The 14,382-nt window shown below is 38.3% G+C and overlaps 1 protein-coding gene across 3 annotated transcripts in view; it reads right to left on the reverse strand.

Moving 5' to 3' along the window:
* Positions 1-14,029, reverse strand: part of LOC117426148 (integrin alpha-6-like) — a 30,427-nt gene extending 16,398 nt beyond the window's left edge. The window contains exon 1 of one of the 3 annotated variants that reach the window (XM_059033678.1): positions 13,716-14,029. In XM_059033678.1, coding sequence (XP_058889661.1) covers positions 13,716-13,897 — 182 coding nt within the window. In that variant the 5' untranslated portion in view covers positions 13,898-14,029. The remainder of the gene's footprint in view (positions 1-13,715) is intronic. The other 2 variants (XM_034043483.3, XM_034043484.3) reach the window with 2 other exon arrangements.
* Positions 14,030-14,382: the final 353 nt, after the last annotated feature.

Raw genomic sequence — 14,382 nt, forward strand, 5'->3', positions numbered from 1 at the left:
ATACGACTCTTTTCGGATGTCCTTTGATACTGTACCAGCATTACAGAATGTGAATTGCAGGTTTCATTTAAAATGGAACTCTTAATCCAGGTCTTCCTACTGTAATTAACGCTACTATATATTCTCAACTATTTAAAACCCGACACAAAATGGGTAGCATAAAGATTGTACTGTACTGAGAACTGGACCTTTCTGACAGCTGTAGAGTACTCTACAATACACCACCACCTGATGGATTGATTTCTTACACTCCCACAGCTGACCAAAACAGCTGCTATGAAACAAAAGCATTTCATACTAAAAAATGAAACTTCCACAACCATGCATTGCGAAACATGCTGAAGTGAACCCACTGTGATCACACGCCTACACACAAGCAAGGTGAATACATACTGTACTGATGAAAAGACCAATTCACTTAATGCAACACTGATGTTGGGGAAAGCAAATCTATTTTTCCATGACAGGAAACATTTTGGGGAAAATCCTCTTTAGGCTAATCATAACATGAAAACTAAGCCAATTTATCTAACGTAGATCATTCTGCAGATTATAAAAATAAAACTGCAACGATGAATAATAAGCATATATTGCAACTCTCCTGATTTTAAATCATATAATGTCATTTTAACAGAAAACATATATACTGTTTGCAGCTTTCATTTCCAGCAGCCTGCATTGAATAATTTATAAGTTTTTGTCTACCTTCTTTGGAAATGATCTCCAAGTACCATACACTGACAAATACCCGGACCCCACTTTGTGGTGCTATTGGTAAAAGCTCAAAGGGGTCATTAAGTTCATGCAGAAGCATTCTAAAAACAACCTTTCAGAATATTGAGTAGAAATGTATATGCAGATGGTGTATATGAGGAGGTTGTGGGTTAAACCGTAGCTGCAGGGTCCAGTGTTTTAACCCATTAAGTGCCATTGTCCTAATTTGAGGAAAGGCTACTTTGTAATTTGTTGGAGCATTTTAACTGGCATCTACCGCTTATTTCAATTTCCTCTAACTATACTGTTAGAGGAATGTAATTAATTCTGCATATATAGCCCTTCTGATGCCTCAATATAAAATAGAAACTGAAGCCTAAAAATGATACATTTCTTGGTGTTGTCCTTCCCACAGTGATGCTAAAGCTCCATTTTCTATGTGTTGATCTTCATAGCCGGCATGACATTTCACAGGTCTGATTACAGGCACGTCTAACTTGACTGGCCTCAATAGGACAGAGCAGTTTGTAGTCAAAAGAAAGGATTACATTTTTTTCTGTGAAGAAATATTGATTTAGAATGTAGCAAATTACATAAATACAAAATGCATTTGGTACTTAATGGGTCAGGCTTAATTTCTTGTTATCAACATGCTAGAAAATAAATTGTACACCCCAGCTTACCAAAGACAATGACTGTCTGAGGTGAGGGATTACTTACTGCTGTAGGCATGCAGAGGCTTCAGATTGTAGTTCTTTTTTTTTTTTTTTTTTTTAAATGAATTCCAAATATATAAAGAAAAAGTTCAATTAAAAAAAAAACCTTGTAAACAAGAGAAGCACATTTTCTATAAAAAAAACTATTTGCAGATACTATTTATAATAAAACTGAACAGTATGTTTCATTAAATTATCTTTATACACTTCAGAATGAATGGATTGGATTTCATTGCAGGCACTTTGACTCTGTGTGAGGTATATCCAACTCAGTTTATTACTTTGAAACATGTTACATATTTGGTAGGTATTTATTAAAGAGCAAATAGACAATACTAGTACAGATCACAGCTTTTGCAAATGGAATATAAAATGGTCAATCCTGATCTGCATCATTCTTCTTGTTTTCTGCACGTCAATTCCTTAAAAAATGATCACACTAGTATGTATAACAAAGCTTTTGCTGAATCTTGAAGTCAAAGTTAAACAGATTTACAAATAAATAAATAAATAAATAAATGTGTCATGGTTGTGGATCATTTCCAAAAAAGTTGCCAAAGACGACAAACAAGCATCTCTTTGTTAAGGACGTTCAGTAAAAATTTTTGCTGGCCCCAGATTCTGACATTTGTGACATGAGTGACATACAGTAGACTGTGAGTCCAACGGACAAACAGGGTCATATTATTTCTAAAAAGTTACTTGGAATACATAATACCTTAAATCTTGCAGATTTCTTAAAATGTGTGTCATCACGGCATCTAATTAAGTATCACTAGTCCCACCAAACATCCCTTTGTTAGAGATGTATCCATGGAGACTGGACAATAATGTTGTCGGAGGGTTGTCACTGATTTGCGTCATTAACCAAAATGCCAAAACTGGCTGCTGGCAGTTTTCCAGTCTAGCCAGTCTAGAATTTTTTTTTTTTTTTTAATTATAGCTTTTATAGGAAAGGTAAATATTTAATTAAGCACATACTGTCGCACTAGATAAAACTCAAGCTATTGGGGTGTTCGAGATAGATATGTTTATATATATATATATATATATATATATATATATATATATATATATATATATATATAATCCAAATACAACATGCTTTGAAACAAAAGATAATTGGTAGATTTAATAGATAAAAAAGCAAAACAAAACCGTGTTGCCTTAATTTTTAAATAAATAAAATAAAATGTGAATACTTGGCCTACTTCTGATTTGTCTTATCCAATGCGTAATGTAGGCTTGAAGTGTATACACTAGCGACGAGGAAATCTATCGTACTAGCATTAGAAGCAGCGCACTTACACTCAAGGTTTTAATGCAAACTGGCAACAGGCATCTGGGTACTAATTCAATGGATCGATTCACCAAAATGTAAATCGAAGCTCGGTAAAATGTAAGGACAGATTATCAATAACCGATGCATCGATTAATTGTTGTACCCCTAGTAATTACGTGTCCTTTCTCTTGAAAAACATCCAGGGTAGATTGCTTCATATCTTTCGTGCTTTTCTCAATGCACGCTGTTTCAGTCTTGTTACCTCCTCACGCCTGTTGCCATGGTTGCAGTTTCTGTGAAGATGGCAACGGTTGCATACGTCACACATGATTCGCACTGCAATAGGTTATCTATGAAATCAGCCTCATCTTCGAATTAGCCTACCAAGGTATTTTTTCACTGAGAGAATAACACTTTCACACTGGAGAAAGTTCAGTGTCAGGTACGACTGAAATCGTTTTATCCGGGTAGATTTTGTAAAAGTGATCGTTCTAATAGGTCTAATTTCCATTGAAAAAAACGGTTCTTGCTGCTTGGATCGTTAAAAACGAGTGTTCGTTATAAGCCGGGTTTGTTATAGTGAAGTTAGACTGTATTTTTTTTTTTATAAAGAGTGCAAAAGGCTGTAAACATTTCATAAGAAATAACACTAAACTTCCTTATTTTGTAATATATAATTTGCCTTTTTCTCCTTTAAAACCTTGCACTGGGGCAAAAGCTTGATAAATCTAGCTCCCCAAATGCACCGTATTGTATTTTATATGTTTTCATCTCTTAGGGCAAATGCGATTGCAAGCGTGAACCGATTCTGTGCTGCATAAACGGAGCGAAGACGTAAAAATAAATACTGCACTGAAATGGTATTATGAAGACATGTCTTACCCCGTTAGAGAGCGCCTGCCCCATCATTAACACATTCGCCGAAGCGATTCTGATGACAGTGCAATGGGGTCCCAAAAAGACAACTGAGCACTGTGTTAAGACCCGCTGAAACCAGTATTTAGTGGTGCAATCAGGAACAGGAAAGTAGTCCTAAGTAACAACTGCATGTGTTTGGACTGACACAGAAAGAGGAAATCAAAGAAAGAAAAGTAAAAGAAAAGAATGACTGGGATGAGTGACGGGTATTTTTCTCTGGTGTACTCCATCGCTAAATTCTTGTAGTTCACATATTGTGGTTCACATTTAGAGGATGCCACAATGATAAATAATTTGCTTTATTTATGTATTCATTTAAGATTGAGTAATTTAGTTTGGTATGTAGCTATTCACAAACCACCATTTCCAACTTCCTGAAATTTACAGTTTGGAGGTTCTGTAGAGCTACAAGTATGGTAATACAAAAAAAAAAAAAGATTAATAATAAAAATCTGATTCAAATCAAATAAATCCGTTTTTTTTTATTTTTGTTTAACAAAAAAACAAACAAAAAAAAAAATGTCAACCCTGGTTCCTTGGATTGTTCAAAACTGGAGATAATATAGGTTAGATATGAGGAATCTTCAAAGAAAAATTCAATCATTTTATCAGAAGCCCCTTAAATGTAGAAATCCCTGCACTCAGCTGTACATCCGCCATTGATCCCCAGGCATGTGTCATGCAGACCTTTCATTTATCAAATAAGGGCTCCCCAGAGGGAGTAAAACACAAATACCAAAGCAATCTCCTCCCAATACGCAGCCAGATGCAAATCAGAACAAAGTCAATATGTAGTCTTGCCTTCACAGCTGCATCTGAAGAATACCAAATTAGGCTTTAGGGTTTTGACGTTTATGGATTTCTAACATTTACATGAGTAATCTGTTGATCTCCTCCTTAAGGCACATTCATTTAAACCCTACTACAATTTCCTTTAAATACCAAAAGCACAAGTGTTAGGATTGCACGCTGCAGTCTAGTGGGTTGGCTCTCTGTCAGGTTAAAGCAGACAGATAGCAGGCATGCCAATACTCCCTTCCACAGAGCACACACTTAACCTAACGTGCAACATATTGTGAATGAAAAATACAAAACATTTATGTGTAAAATGCAACAGCAATAACTAAACACATATTGGAAACATTTATTGGCAAAAGTGCTTCCTCCACCCCTCCTGAACTATGCAGCACCTTCAGGGAAATGCTCAGACTGAATCCCTATATAGGATGATCACACTCCAACTAGAAATGTGTATGTGGAGACAAACGAATCCCATTGCAAATACCAACACATGGAACTAAATATGATTTCTGTACTTGAACACAAAACCATGTCAAGTAAAACATGCACCAAATTAAATACAAATCTCATCTTTGTGGTTTGCACCTGCATCCAACAGGAACTGACAGCGTGAAGTCTTTTCTAAAAGAATGACAACACATTCCTTCATACTGGAGGATGTTTTGAAATGCAATCCACAACTGACTCTCGGTCCCCAGCAGAACATTTCAAACGAAAGCTGTGGAATTTAACAAGTTACTGACGGTCAACATTGGCATTCAAGCGCTACACTTACGCTTCAGGCCCAGTCAGCCTACAGGACACATGGAAACAAGGTTTCTATTATTACAAAGCAAAATGCTCCATCTCATTTGACAACTATGTGCTGCTTTAACTCCATTTAAGCTATTTCAATATTTTTAGATTGTCCTTCTAACCACAGGGTTAGATTTTCAGTAGACTACCAGTACTGTAAAGGGTGGCCCTTGTTTTCAGTTGGGGAGAGTTGTTTCCAATGAACACATTCCTTACGTTGCTCTACACTCTACATTTTATGCCAGATTAGACTCGGCATGTCTAATCGTTAGACGCTTTTATAGAAAAGGGTCTCTGGTTTTGGTCTCTTGCTTCTGAAAAAAAGCAAATAAAGGTTCTTTCATTTTGATGGACAAGAATAAGAGTGTATCACTATACTGTCCTCGCCTCTCTCCTCTGAACATAGTCTAGGCTGTTTTTCCTCCCAAGATGAACCATTGGAAATAAACCAGGAGATAGCTTGCAGCAGCAGCTACACATTTAGGTTAGCATCAGTAGGATTCAGAAATGTGTCGAAGATATTTTTAAGCCAATGACCACTCAACACGGTAATTTTCTACAGTTCGTTTTTTTTTTTTTTTTTTTTTACAACTAAGCAACCAACTGCACCAATAAGCCAAAAGTAAAGCGTTTAAATCAATAATGATAAAGAAAGAAATTATGAAAAAAAGAATTAAGATGAAAATATAGAGTGGAGTGGAAGAAAGACTTAATCTGGCTTCCTGATGACAGTGAAACAAATGTCAGTTACCCAGACTTGCAGATAAAACAGCTTTTTTGTTGGGAATTCAACATTTAGTTGCCCTCATATCCAGTCTCACAGTAATAGTTCACAAGACAGCAGGTGTTTGTCTGCTGCTGTGACTGCAGGGGGGAAAAACAGCACCGATGGATACCCAGATACGCCACGTGGAAGCTGGACAATGGGATCGAATTGTCTACCGTTTTGATTTGGGTTACAATGTGTTCGAAATGCCATTCACAATCTTTACAGGACTTGTTCGTATCAGCAGTAAGATTGGTGCTGACTTGGGAGAGGCTACAAGCGACAATGATCTGAGAACGATTATTTTTATTATGATTATTGTTTGAATAGTGTTTATTATTAGGATTAGTATAAATCCGTTCACCTTTTAGCGTTGCTTTTACCATACGGGCGGGTTTGCGGGCTTGCTTGTAAAAAATGAGTATCATTTGTACACATACATTTTCAAATCTTGAATACAGTATTTTCATTTTCTGACAGTATATTGAAAGGCTTCGCTTAGCCACTTTTTTATTTCAGACGTGGGCTCTCTTTGGTTACCGTACACATTACTAAACATACGGAAATTAAAAACCATCATGAAAGAATATGCATGCGAGCTAAACTTTTTTTTTTCTTCCCCTGTTCGTTTTTTTTCAGAACCGACTCTGTTTGTGTTCACAATGCAATTTGTAAGTGCACTCGGCTCATTTATATGGTGTGTGAACCGGATGTTTACAGTATCCTACAAGGCATATTGAAAGATGGCAGCTATTGATGTATTGCTCTGGTTTTTAATATAGCATGTTTTAGATTCTTACATATTGTTGTGGAAGAAAGCACTGGGGAGCACTTTGCTAATTTATACATTTCTTGAATGCCTACAGTAGGAGAATGCAGTTTACCCAATTCTGCATGGTTCTCCTACGGCATTAAACAAAGTGTTTTGAGAAAAGATTGAATATGTTTTACTGTTTTGTAAGTTTTGTCTAGTTCAGCAAGATTTTGGTGTCTGACCAAAATCTCTACGAGAACTTCAGTTTCTCACACTGTCCATGTAGACCAGATTTCCACAGTGAAAATAAACAGAGATTTTTTTTTTTCTTTAATTTATTGACCCCGTGGCAACTCTGAAGCCAAAAATAACAGTATATAAAATAACACAATAATGGTTTAAAAATTAAACATTGGGTGAATTTATTGCAGATGATAACTAATTATTTTATTTTTAAATTGTCATCTAGTCAAAGCATGTTAAATGTACAAAAAGCCAGATTTAAAAAAATAGATCAGCTATTACCATTTAAACACACGGTATACACATAATCAGAATGGTTAAACAAATAATTCCATAAGATTGTTTATTTTATTTTTGAATGGCGCTAACACACAACCTAATACATTACTCTGCAATTAACTTGCCGAGCACGGTGATATAGTGGCCTCGTTGTTTTATTCACCGGTGAGCCTATGTGCGCACCGAACTGTTGTTAAAGTCAGCCACCAGACTCACCGAGTCGCCAATTGTTTTTATCATTTTTTCTCGCAATTTGGAATAGCCAATATTATTTGGCTCAGCCCACCACTACCCCCCCCCCCCCCCTGCGCTGACTCGGGAGCGGTGAAGACGAACACACGCTGTCCTCCGAAGCATGTGCCGTCAGCTTCTTTTCACACTGCAGGCCCACCATGCAGCCTCCTCTGAGCTACAGTGTCAGAGGACAACGCAGCTCTGGGCAGCTTACAGGCAAGTCCGCAGGCACCCAGCCAGACTACAGGTGCGCTGTGAGCCAAGGACACCCTGGCCGACCTGTCCCCCACCCCCGTCCCCTGGACTCCTGTCCACGGTCGGCAGTGGAATAGCTGGGACTCGAACTGGCGACGTGGAGCGCCTTTACTGGATGCACCACGTGGGAGCCGTGAATTCCGAGATTCGTTTATTTTTTCAACAGATACAGGTACTGTAGTGTAAGAAATGTATTATTATATAGTGCTTTTCATGTAAAACATCTCAGAGCCCTTCACATAACTAAATATTGGACAAAAATATGTAAAAAAATAACTATAAAATAACGTTTGAACAATTCTAGTACTAGTTGCCATTGCCCAGTTTTGTACTTATTACTGGGCCAGTTAAAATTGTATCCAAGCCAGTAAAAACACTACCTCAGTGGCCCAAGGGGCCAGTAGTAAAAAATCTAAATGTAGAGCCCTGCAACTGATCATTTTACATCGGTTTTACCTTTAGCAGTACAAGTCACACATATGGTTGTGGCTGGTAAACCATTATTGTCTCACTAAAACTCGTTAAAACGTTGCTGCAACATTCACCCTGAGTTTCCCTTGTCAGAGAATATGTACATTTAACAGCCACAAACTACATAGATTATATGGTTCCCTTTGCACCTGTTTTAACATGTGCAAACGCTTCAAATGCATAGATTAACTACATAGTTAGCATTTTTATTAAAATACAGACACTGTCCAGGGGGGCTCCCGAGTTGCACATCCAGTAAAGACACTCCGGGTGGATTGCAGGATGCGCCCTATAGTCTGGACGTCGCCAGTTCGAGTCTGGGCTATTCCTTTGCCGACCGAGGACGGGAGCTTCCAGGGGGCAGCGCTCAATTGGCCGAGCGCCGCCCGGGGGGAGGGAGGGCTAGGTCGGCTAGGGTGTCCTCAGCTCACTGCACACCAGCGACCCCTATAGTCTGGCCGGGCGCCTGCGGGCTTGCCTGTAAGCTGCCCAGGGCTGTGTTGTCCTCCGACGTTGTAGCTCTGGGTGGCTGCATGGTGAGTCTGCAGTGTGTAAAAAAGCGGTCGGCTGACAGCACACACTTCAGAGGACAGCGTGTGTTCGTCTTCGCCCTCCCGAGTCAGTGCAGGGGTGGTAGCGGTGAGCTGAGCCTAAAAATAATTGCCCGTTTCAAATTGGGGAGAAAATAATAAAAAATAATTGGCAACGACTAAATCATTAAATAAAAAATAAATAAATAAATAAAAATACAGACACTGTCCCTCTAGCACCTGCAGTAAAATTAAATCGCAATGCTATACACAACTTTAAAAGATGTGCTTGATTAGCTGATCAGTCAAATTGCTTGGATATGTAGCAAGGCCGGATCTACACAAACTGAACAAAACCAACCAAACCCAGTAGCCAAGCCTATTAACCATCAGCAATCAATGAATCTGTCTGAACACAGGATGACCTCATTCTTCTGAATAGTAAAATGATGAGCAATATGATTTGCAGTGCCTTCGACAGACTCGTTTCTCACTAGTCAGAGTTAAAGCTTGAATACACACCACACACTAGGGAGTCCTCATTGAAGAGTGGAGACCTTGGATTGAAACCGCATGGAGACGAGTCAGTCTGCACTCCTCTGTATCGGTTCGTCATCTTTATTACAGTGTACAGGTACAGGGGATCTCATCTGGACAGCACCTGGGAGCTCAAAGGCAGCTAAGCAGCTTAACTTTCCAACACTCAGTCATTTCATCATGTGCTTTTTTTTTTTCATCTCATGAACTTTACAGATCAAGCACCTTTATAGATTGGGGTTCTCAGAATTTCCCAGTTTAAAAACAAAATTCTCTTTTGGAATACTGCCTAACTATTATTATTATTATTATTATTATTATTATTATTATTATTATTATTATTATTATTATTATTATTATTATTATTTATTTCTTAGCAATAATAATAATAATTATTAGAAATAGAAACTGGATTACAAGCTTACAAGCTGGATTGGGCACAGATGGACAAGTCGATTTCCATACCCACGTACATTACCAGCCCGTGACTATCAAATCAATCAGCCAACGTGAAATACTTGACTTTATTGCACATTTATTTACTAGATTGCAATGTAAATGCAGGGGGGGGGGGGTTGTCTGCCACTAGCATCAAAATGTGTCCTTCTCCTCCTCTCCTCCCATTCGTGTCAAAGAACTGAAATAAAAAGCTTCAATGTGTGGCCACATCAGAGCCAAAGCTTTTAATGCTCCAACCCTATTAAACATCTTCAGTTCTGTCTGGTCCTCATTTCTTTGCTGTGATAAATTATTGTTCTATGGACTTCAATAGATTTCCCTCTCTATTTCTATTCCAACAAAATAAGCTTGCCAACACCCCATGCACAAGCACCAATGGATTGCTACAAGAAATCCCCAAAATAGGATATTCAAATTCTAATGTGTAAATAAATTAGTAGTTATCTTTCATTTTGCTTTAGTAAAACCTACTTTATGTAAAAAATAAAGAGCATGACATTGTAGCAAGCTTTTTTTAAATTGGAGTGCATAAGTTTATTGAAAAGTATGCCAAGTATGACAGAGCAGAGGTTCTGCACACTGAGAAATCTTGGATCAGGCGAGAGGAACAGCCTGGGCCAAAATGGCTGCCTTTGCACAGTCACACCATGTAAATTGGTTTGGAAATGTTTAACTGTTTAAATGTTAAATTAGTTTATTGAAAAGTGAGGAATTGTGACCAGGTGGTGACTGAATTATTGATTACCAATTAACCCCTGGCCACACCCTATAAAAGGAAACTAAGAAATGTTTGCTGAAGAGATAATTCAGTGAAGGTGTATGCTCAGCCTGAAGAGTGGGAGAAGCAACAGCGATTAACAGAGATCGTCCTTGCACCAGGTAAGCTGAAGCTTGGGTAGTGTTTGATCTGTATATTGTTTGTAGAGTTTAGTTTTGTTTTCACAGGTTAGTAGAGCAATGATCCAAACTCTGAACATTTTGGTTTTGGAGCCAAATGAGATTTTATTAAGTGAAGTTACTGCTTTCTCAGAGGAGGCTTCTTTTTAATGCCGGCTGGTAGCATTTAGGAGTGTGATTAAAAATGACTGTGTAAAACACTTTCAAACACCTCTCCATATTTGAAGCCCAAGTAACAATTCAAGTACAATGCACTAAACAACAGTTGGCAGTTAAAAAAACCTATTACAAAACAATTGTTAATAGGTTGACAAAGCTGCATTGTACCTTCAGCAGCACTGACAGCTTCTGATGTTGAATACACTTTCTGGTTCTGCCTTTTCAAGCAGGATTTGGCATGCTGTAACCAATCTTCCTCCCTTGCCCAAGGCTACCTTAAAGTACAAACCTGCGACTTACAGTTTAAGAGACCTGGATTGTCATTCCTGCAAAAAGTGTCTGGCTGTGTAGCTATGATTCATTCAAGGTTAACTGAGGCAAAACCCAATGTACACACCCAAGATTCAAAATTTATGGCAGTTGTGCTGGCAACTTCATAAAGTAAAACACACGGCGCACACTTACCTCAGTTTGTCACACATACAGAGCTTCATTTATGGCCTTGGTCAACAGCATGCTTATTGACTTTTTCAAAACTACATATAGGTAGAACAGGGTGGCAATACAGAGTGTGGCTGTAAATTAAACTAATAATGCTGGTAAATAATGCCACCGGACCTGTGCTTCTCTTCTGAGTCAAATGCATAATTTAAAACCTAGATAAATGTCAAGGTTTTCTTTAAAACAGCAGATGAATGCTAATACTGTCTGGAGAGAAATTTAGTCACTTGGGACATCTCAATATGTAACTGTTTACTGCATGTTTTCCAGAATCCACACAACTAGACCAGCAGCTTCCTCTATTTTGAATGCCTACTCTGTGTCAGTATCTGCTTCAGCCAGAATATAATGCAGTGTAAACCTTACCCGCCCTCTTGTGGGTATTCGACCTGACTGCCAGGCACACCATCATGCCGATCCCACCAACGTAACTTAAGGCAAATCTGAAGCTAATAAAATAAAAAATGTGCTAATGTAATGGAAATCTAGAAAACTCCAGCAAAGAGCTGAAATGTATTGGACCGTCTTATCTGCATTCCGCACGTGTTCTATAATGTCAGTGTCTCTTCCTTAGAAAACCTGGCAGGTAGTTTACTGTAGCACCCCCCTCCCCCCTTCATTAAATAATTTCCTTTGAAGCAAGACCATTGGAATACAGACAGAAAAGATTAACTCCAAATAGCTTTAAGCTCCAGTTAATGTTTTCATCCTACAGCACTCCTGATATTCATTTCAGTATCATTGACACGCATCAGTTATACACACTGTAAAACACAGCACGAGTAACAGAAGGCTTTTTAGCAAAGGTACTACAGATACAGTAAACTAAACTGATGTAAAACTAAACATTCCTGTACTAAAAAAGTGAATTGGTTCATTCCCATCTTGTATTTCTAGCAGTCGCCACAACTGAGATGCTGGTGTACACTTGTTCCAGCAGAAATAGAAATTACAGGAAATGAGGGTAATAATCCACAGACTGGGGTCACAAACATAACAAGCTCAAGTCACCACAGTAGTGAAGGTTACAGGTCCATGCTTCCCCACTGTCCATAACTATAATAAAAGGCTAAAATTAACTATGCCTAATTATTTGAGCTCAACCTAAATGCGAGGAGAAGTACTGCAATGCTAACTCTGTCCTGTTCAGAGAATACATTGCATATCTAGAATAGGTATGCTTTTCATAACTGACATTTTACTTTTCAACCATACAAGGTGCAGTAGTAATGTCCCAAGAACATGCATCACAATTAGGTGTCTCCTGAGACTGAATCTTTGCAGGACCAAGACACACATGATCACCTCAAGTGACTGTTGCTGTTTAAATTTATATTCAGGATTGCAATAAACATGTTTTAACAATGCAAATTGCACAGAAGTGATCATACTCTTAAAACTGGGAAATCCCAACCACGCTTGCTGTAATAACAAACTAGTAATAACATTTAACTAACTAAAAAGGGAGCATTGCAGAACATTAAGAAGCTGGCTGCTGACTGAGGCACAGTTCATATGACTACAGCTTTTCAACTGATGTTAAGGAAAACAATTTTAACGCTTAATGCCAGAAGCAAAAGGGGTTTTCAATTTACTGTAATCTCACATTTGCATATAACGAAGAACCCCACAGAGCACTGACACCGTGCGTGAAATAAAACCCAATTTAAAATAATTTCTTCCGTTCCTTTGTCAACGTGTTACAGAGCCCTCAAAGGCCAGGAGGTAAATGCTGTGTCCCTGCGCACTGCCCGCTGTGCTCTGAATACCAATGCAAAGCATCACCATCATTGTTTTTTTTTTTGTTTTTTTTTAATCCCTAGCTGAATTCAATTGTTCTTAAACTAGTTTTAGCTGTGAAAACTGTAAAGTTTTCAAACATCCGTCCAAAAACACAAGTCACTACCTGTCCTGAGTTTAAAATACTTAACGGTAGTGTGACAATTGCTTTCCTGAGAAACACAAACCAATTCAAGAGAGGACAAGTGAGCTAGCATGGTTCTCTGCAGAATGAACAGCAACGACTACTTTTTTGCAACAGGCACGCAACTGACTAGCAATTTGGACTAACAACAATGTTAACTTAAGTTTAAAAATAAATAAAACTAAATAATAAATACATACAACTAAAACACAATAAACTTGTTTTAATGTACAAATTAATTTGTTCATGAAACCGAAGCTGTACTGTGCGCTCACCAGCTGAATCCATCTTAATCAGATTTTTCTGTTCTTATCCCCCCTTCCCCTACCCCCCCAAGAACCTGTTAACTTATACCTCGTCATAACGGCAACCTGCAATGCTCCAAAGAAAACTAAAACATGCAATGTAGCCTACATTTGCATTACACTAGCAACAGTCTCAATGCAGAATCGTCACATTTTATAATTTCTTTAAACTTACATTCTTTGATCGGTGGGATTTAGTTGCCTGTGCATGGCGAGTGAAAAGCCGAACAAGCTGCCGGGCTCTCCGTTTTTCCTGAAAACATTTTCCGTGTCAAGGTTAAAAGCTGAAATAACTGTCCACTTGAAGAAACAGATTAGTGGTAAATAAAGCAAAAGCCACTTTGCAGAAAAAGCCATTGCGCGATTCAGTTCTGTATCAATGTCCACGCTTCCCCTTAGACCTGAATTATGTAACTGAATGGCGCTGTTGTTCTCCTGGGACTGTAGGTTTTAACTGACGACACTCTCCACACTCGCGCTCTCTTTTTCTCTTGACTGAAGTAACCTCGCCCCTGTACGTCACTAAACTACAATGGTATTAGCAGTTGTACATTCTCCCCTCACCTGTTAACCACGTATGAATTAATGCACACCTGTCACTTGGATATAGCACGTGAGGAAAAATGTGTATGGAGAAATGCTCTTGCAATCGATGTTTGGAGAAATCGGTACAAACTGCAAATACATTCAAATAAATTGATTTAACTTTAAATGTCAGAATTTGGTGCCCACTCCTATGAACAGAGCAGCAGTTTATTAAAAGCCCTTAAGGAGTCTGCCTCAATAGTACTAGTGTGTTTGTGTGAGCATGAGTGATTTGCCACAATGCTGCCAAAATACAG

This window comes from Acipenser ruthenus, chromosome 11, assembly GCF_902713425.1.
Source record: "Acipenser ruthenus chromosome 11, fAciRut3.2 maternal haplotype, whole genome shotgun sequence".
Taxonomy (NCBI): domain Eukaryota; kingdom Metazoa; phylum Chordata; class Actinopteri; order Acipenseriformes; family Acipenseridae; genus Acipenser; species Acipenser ruthenus.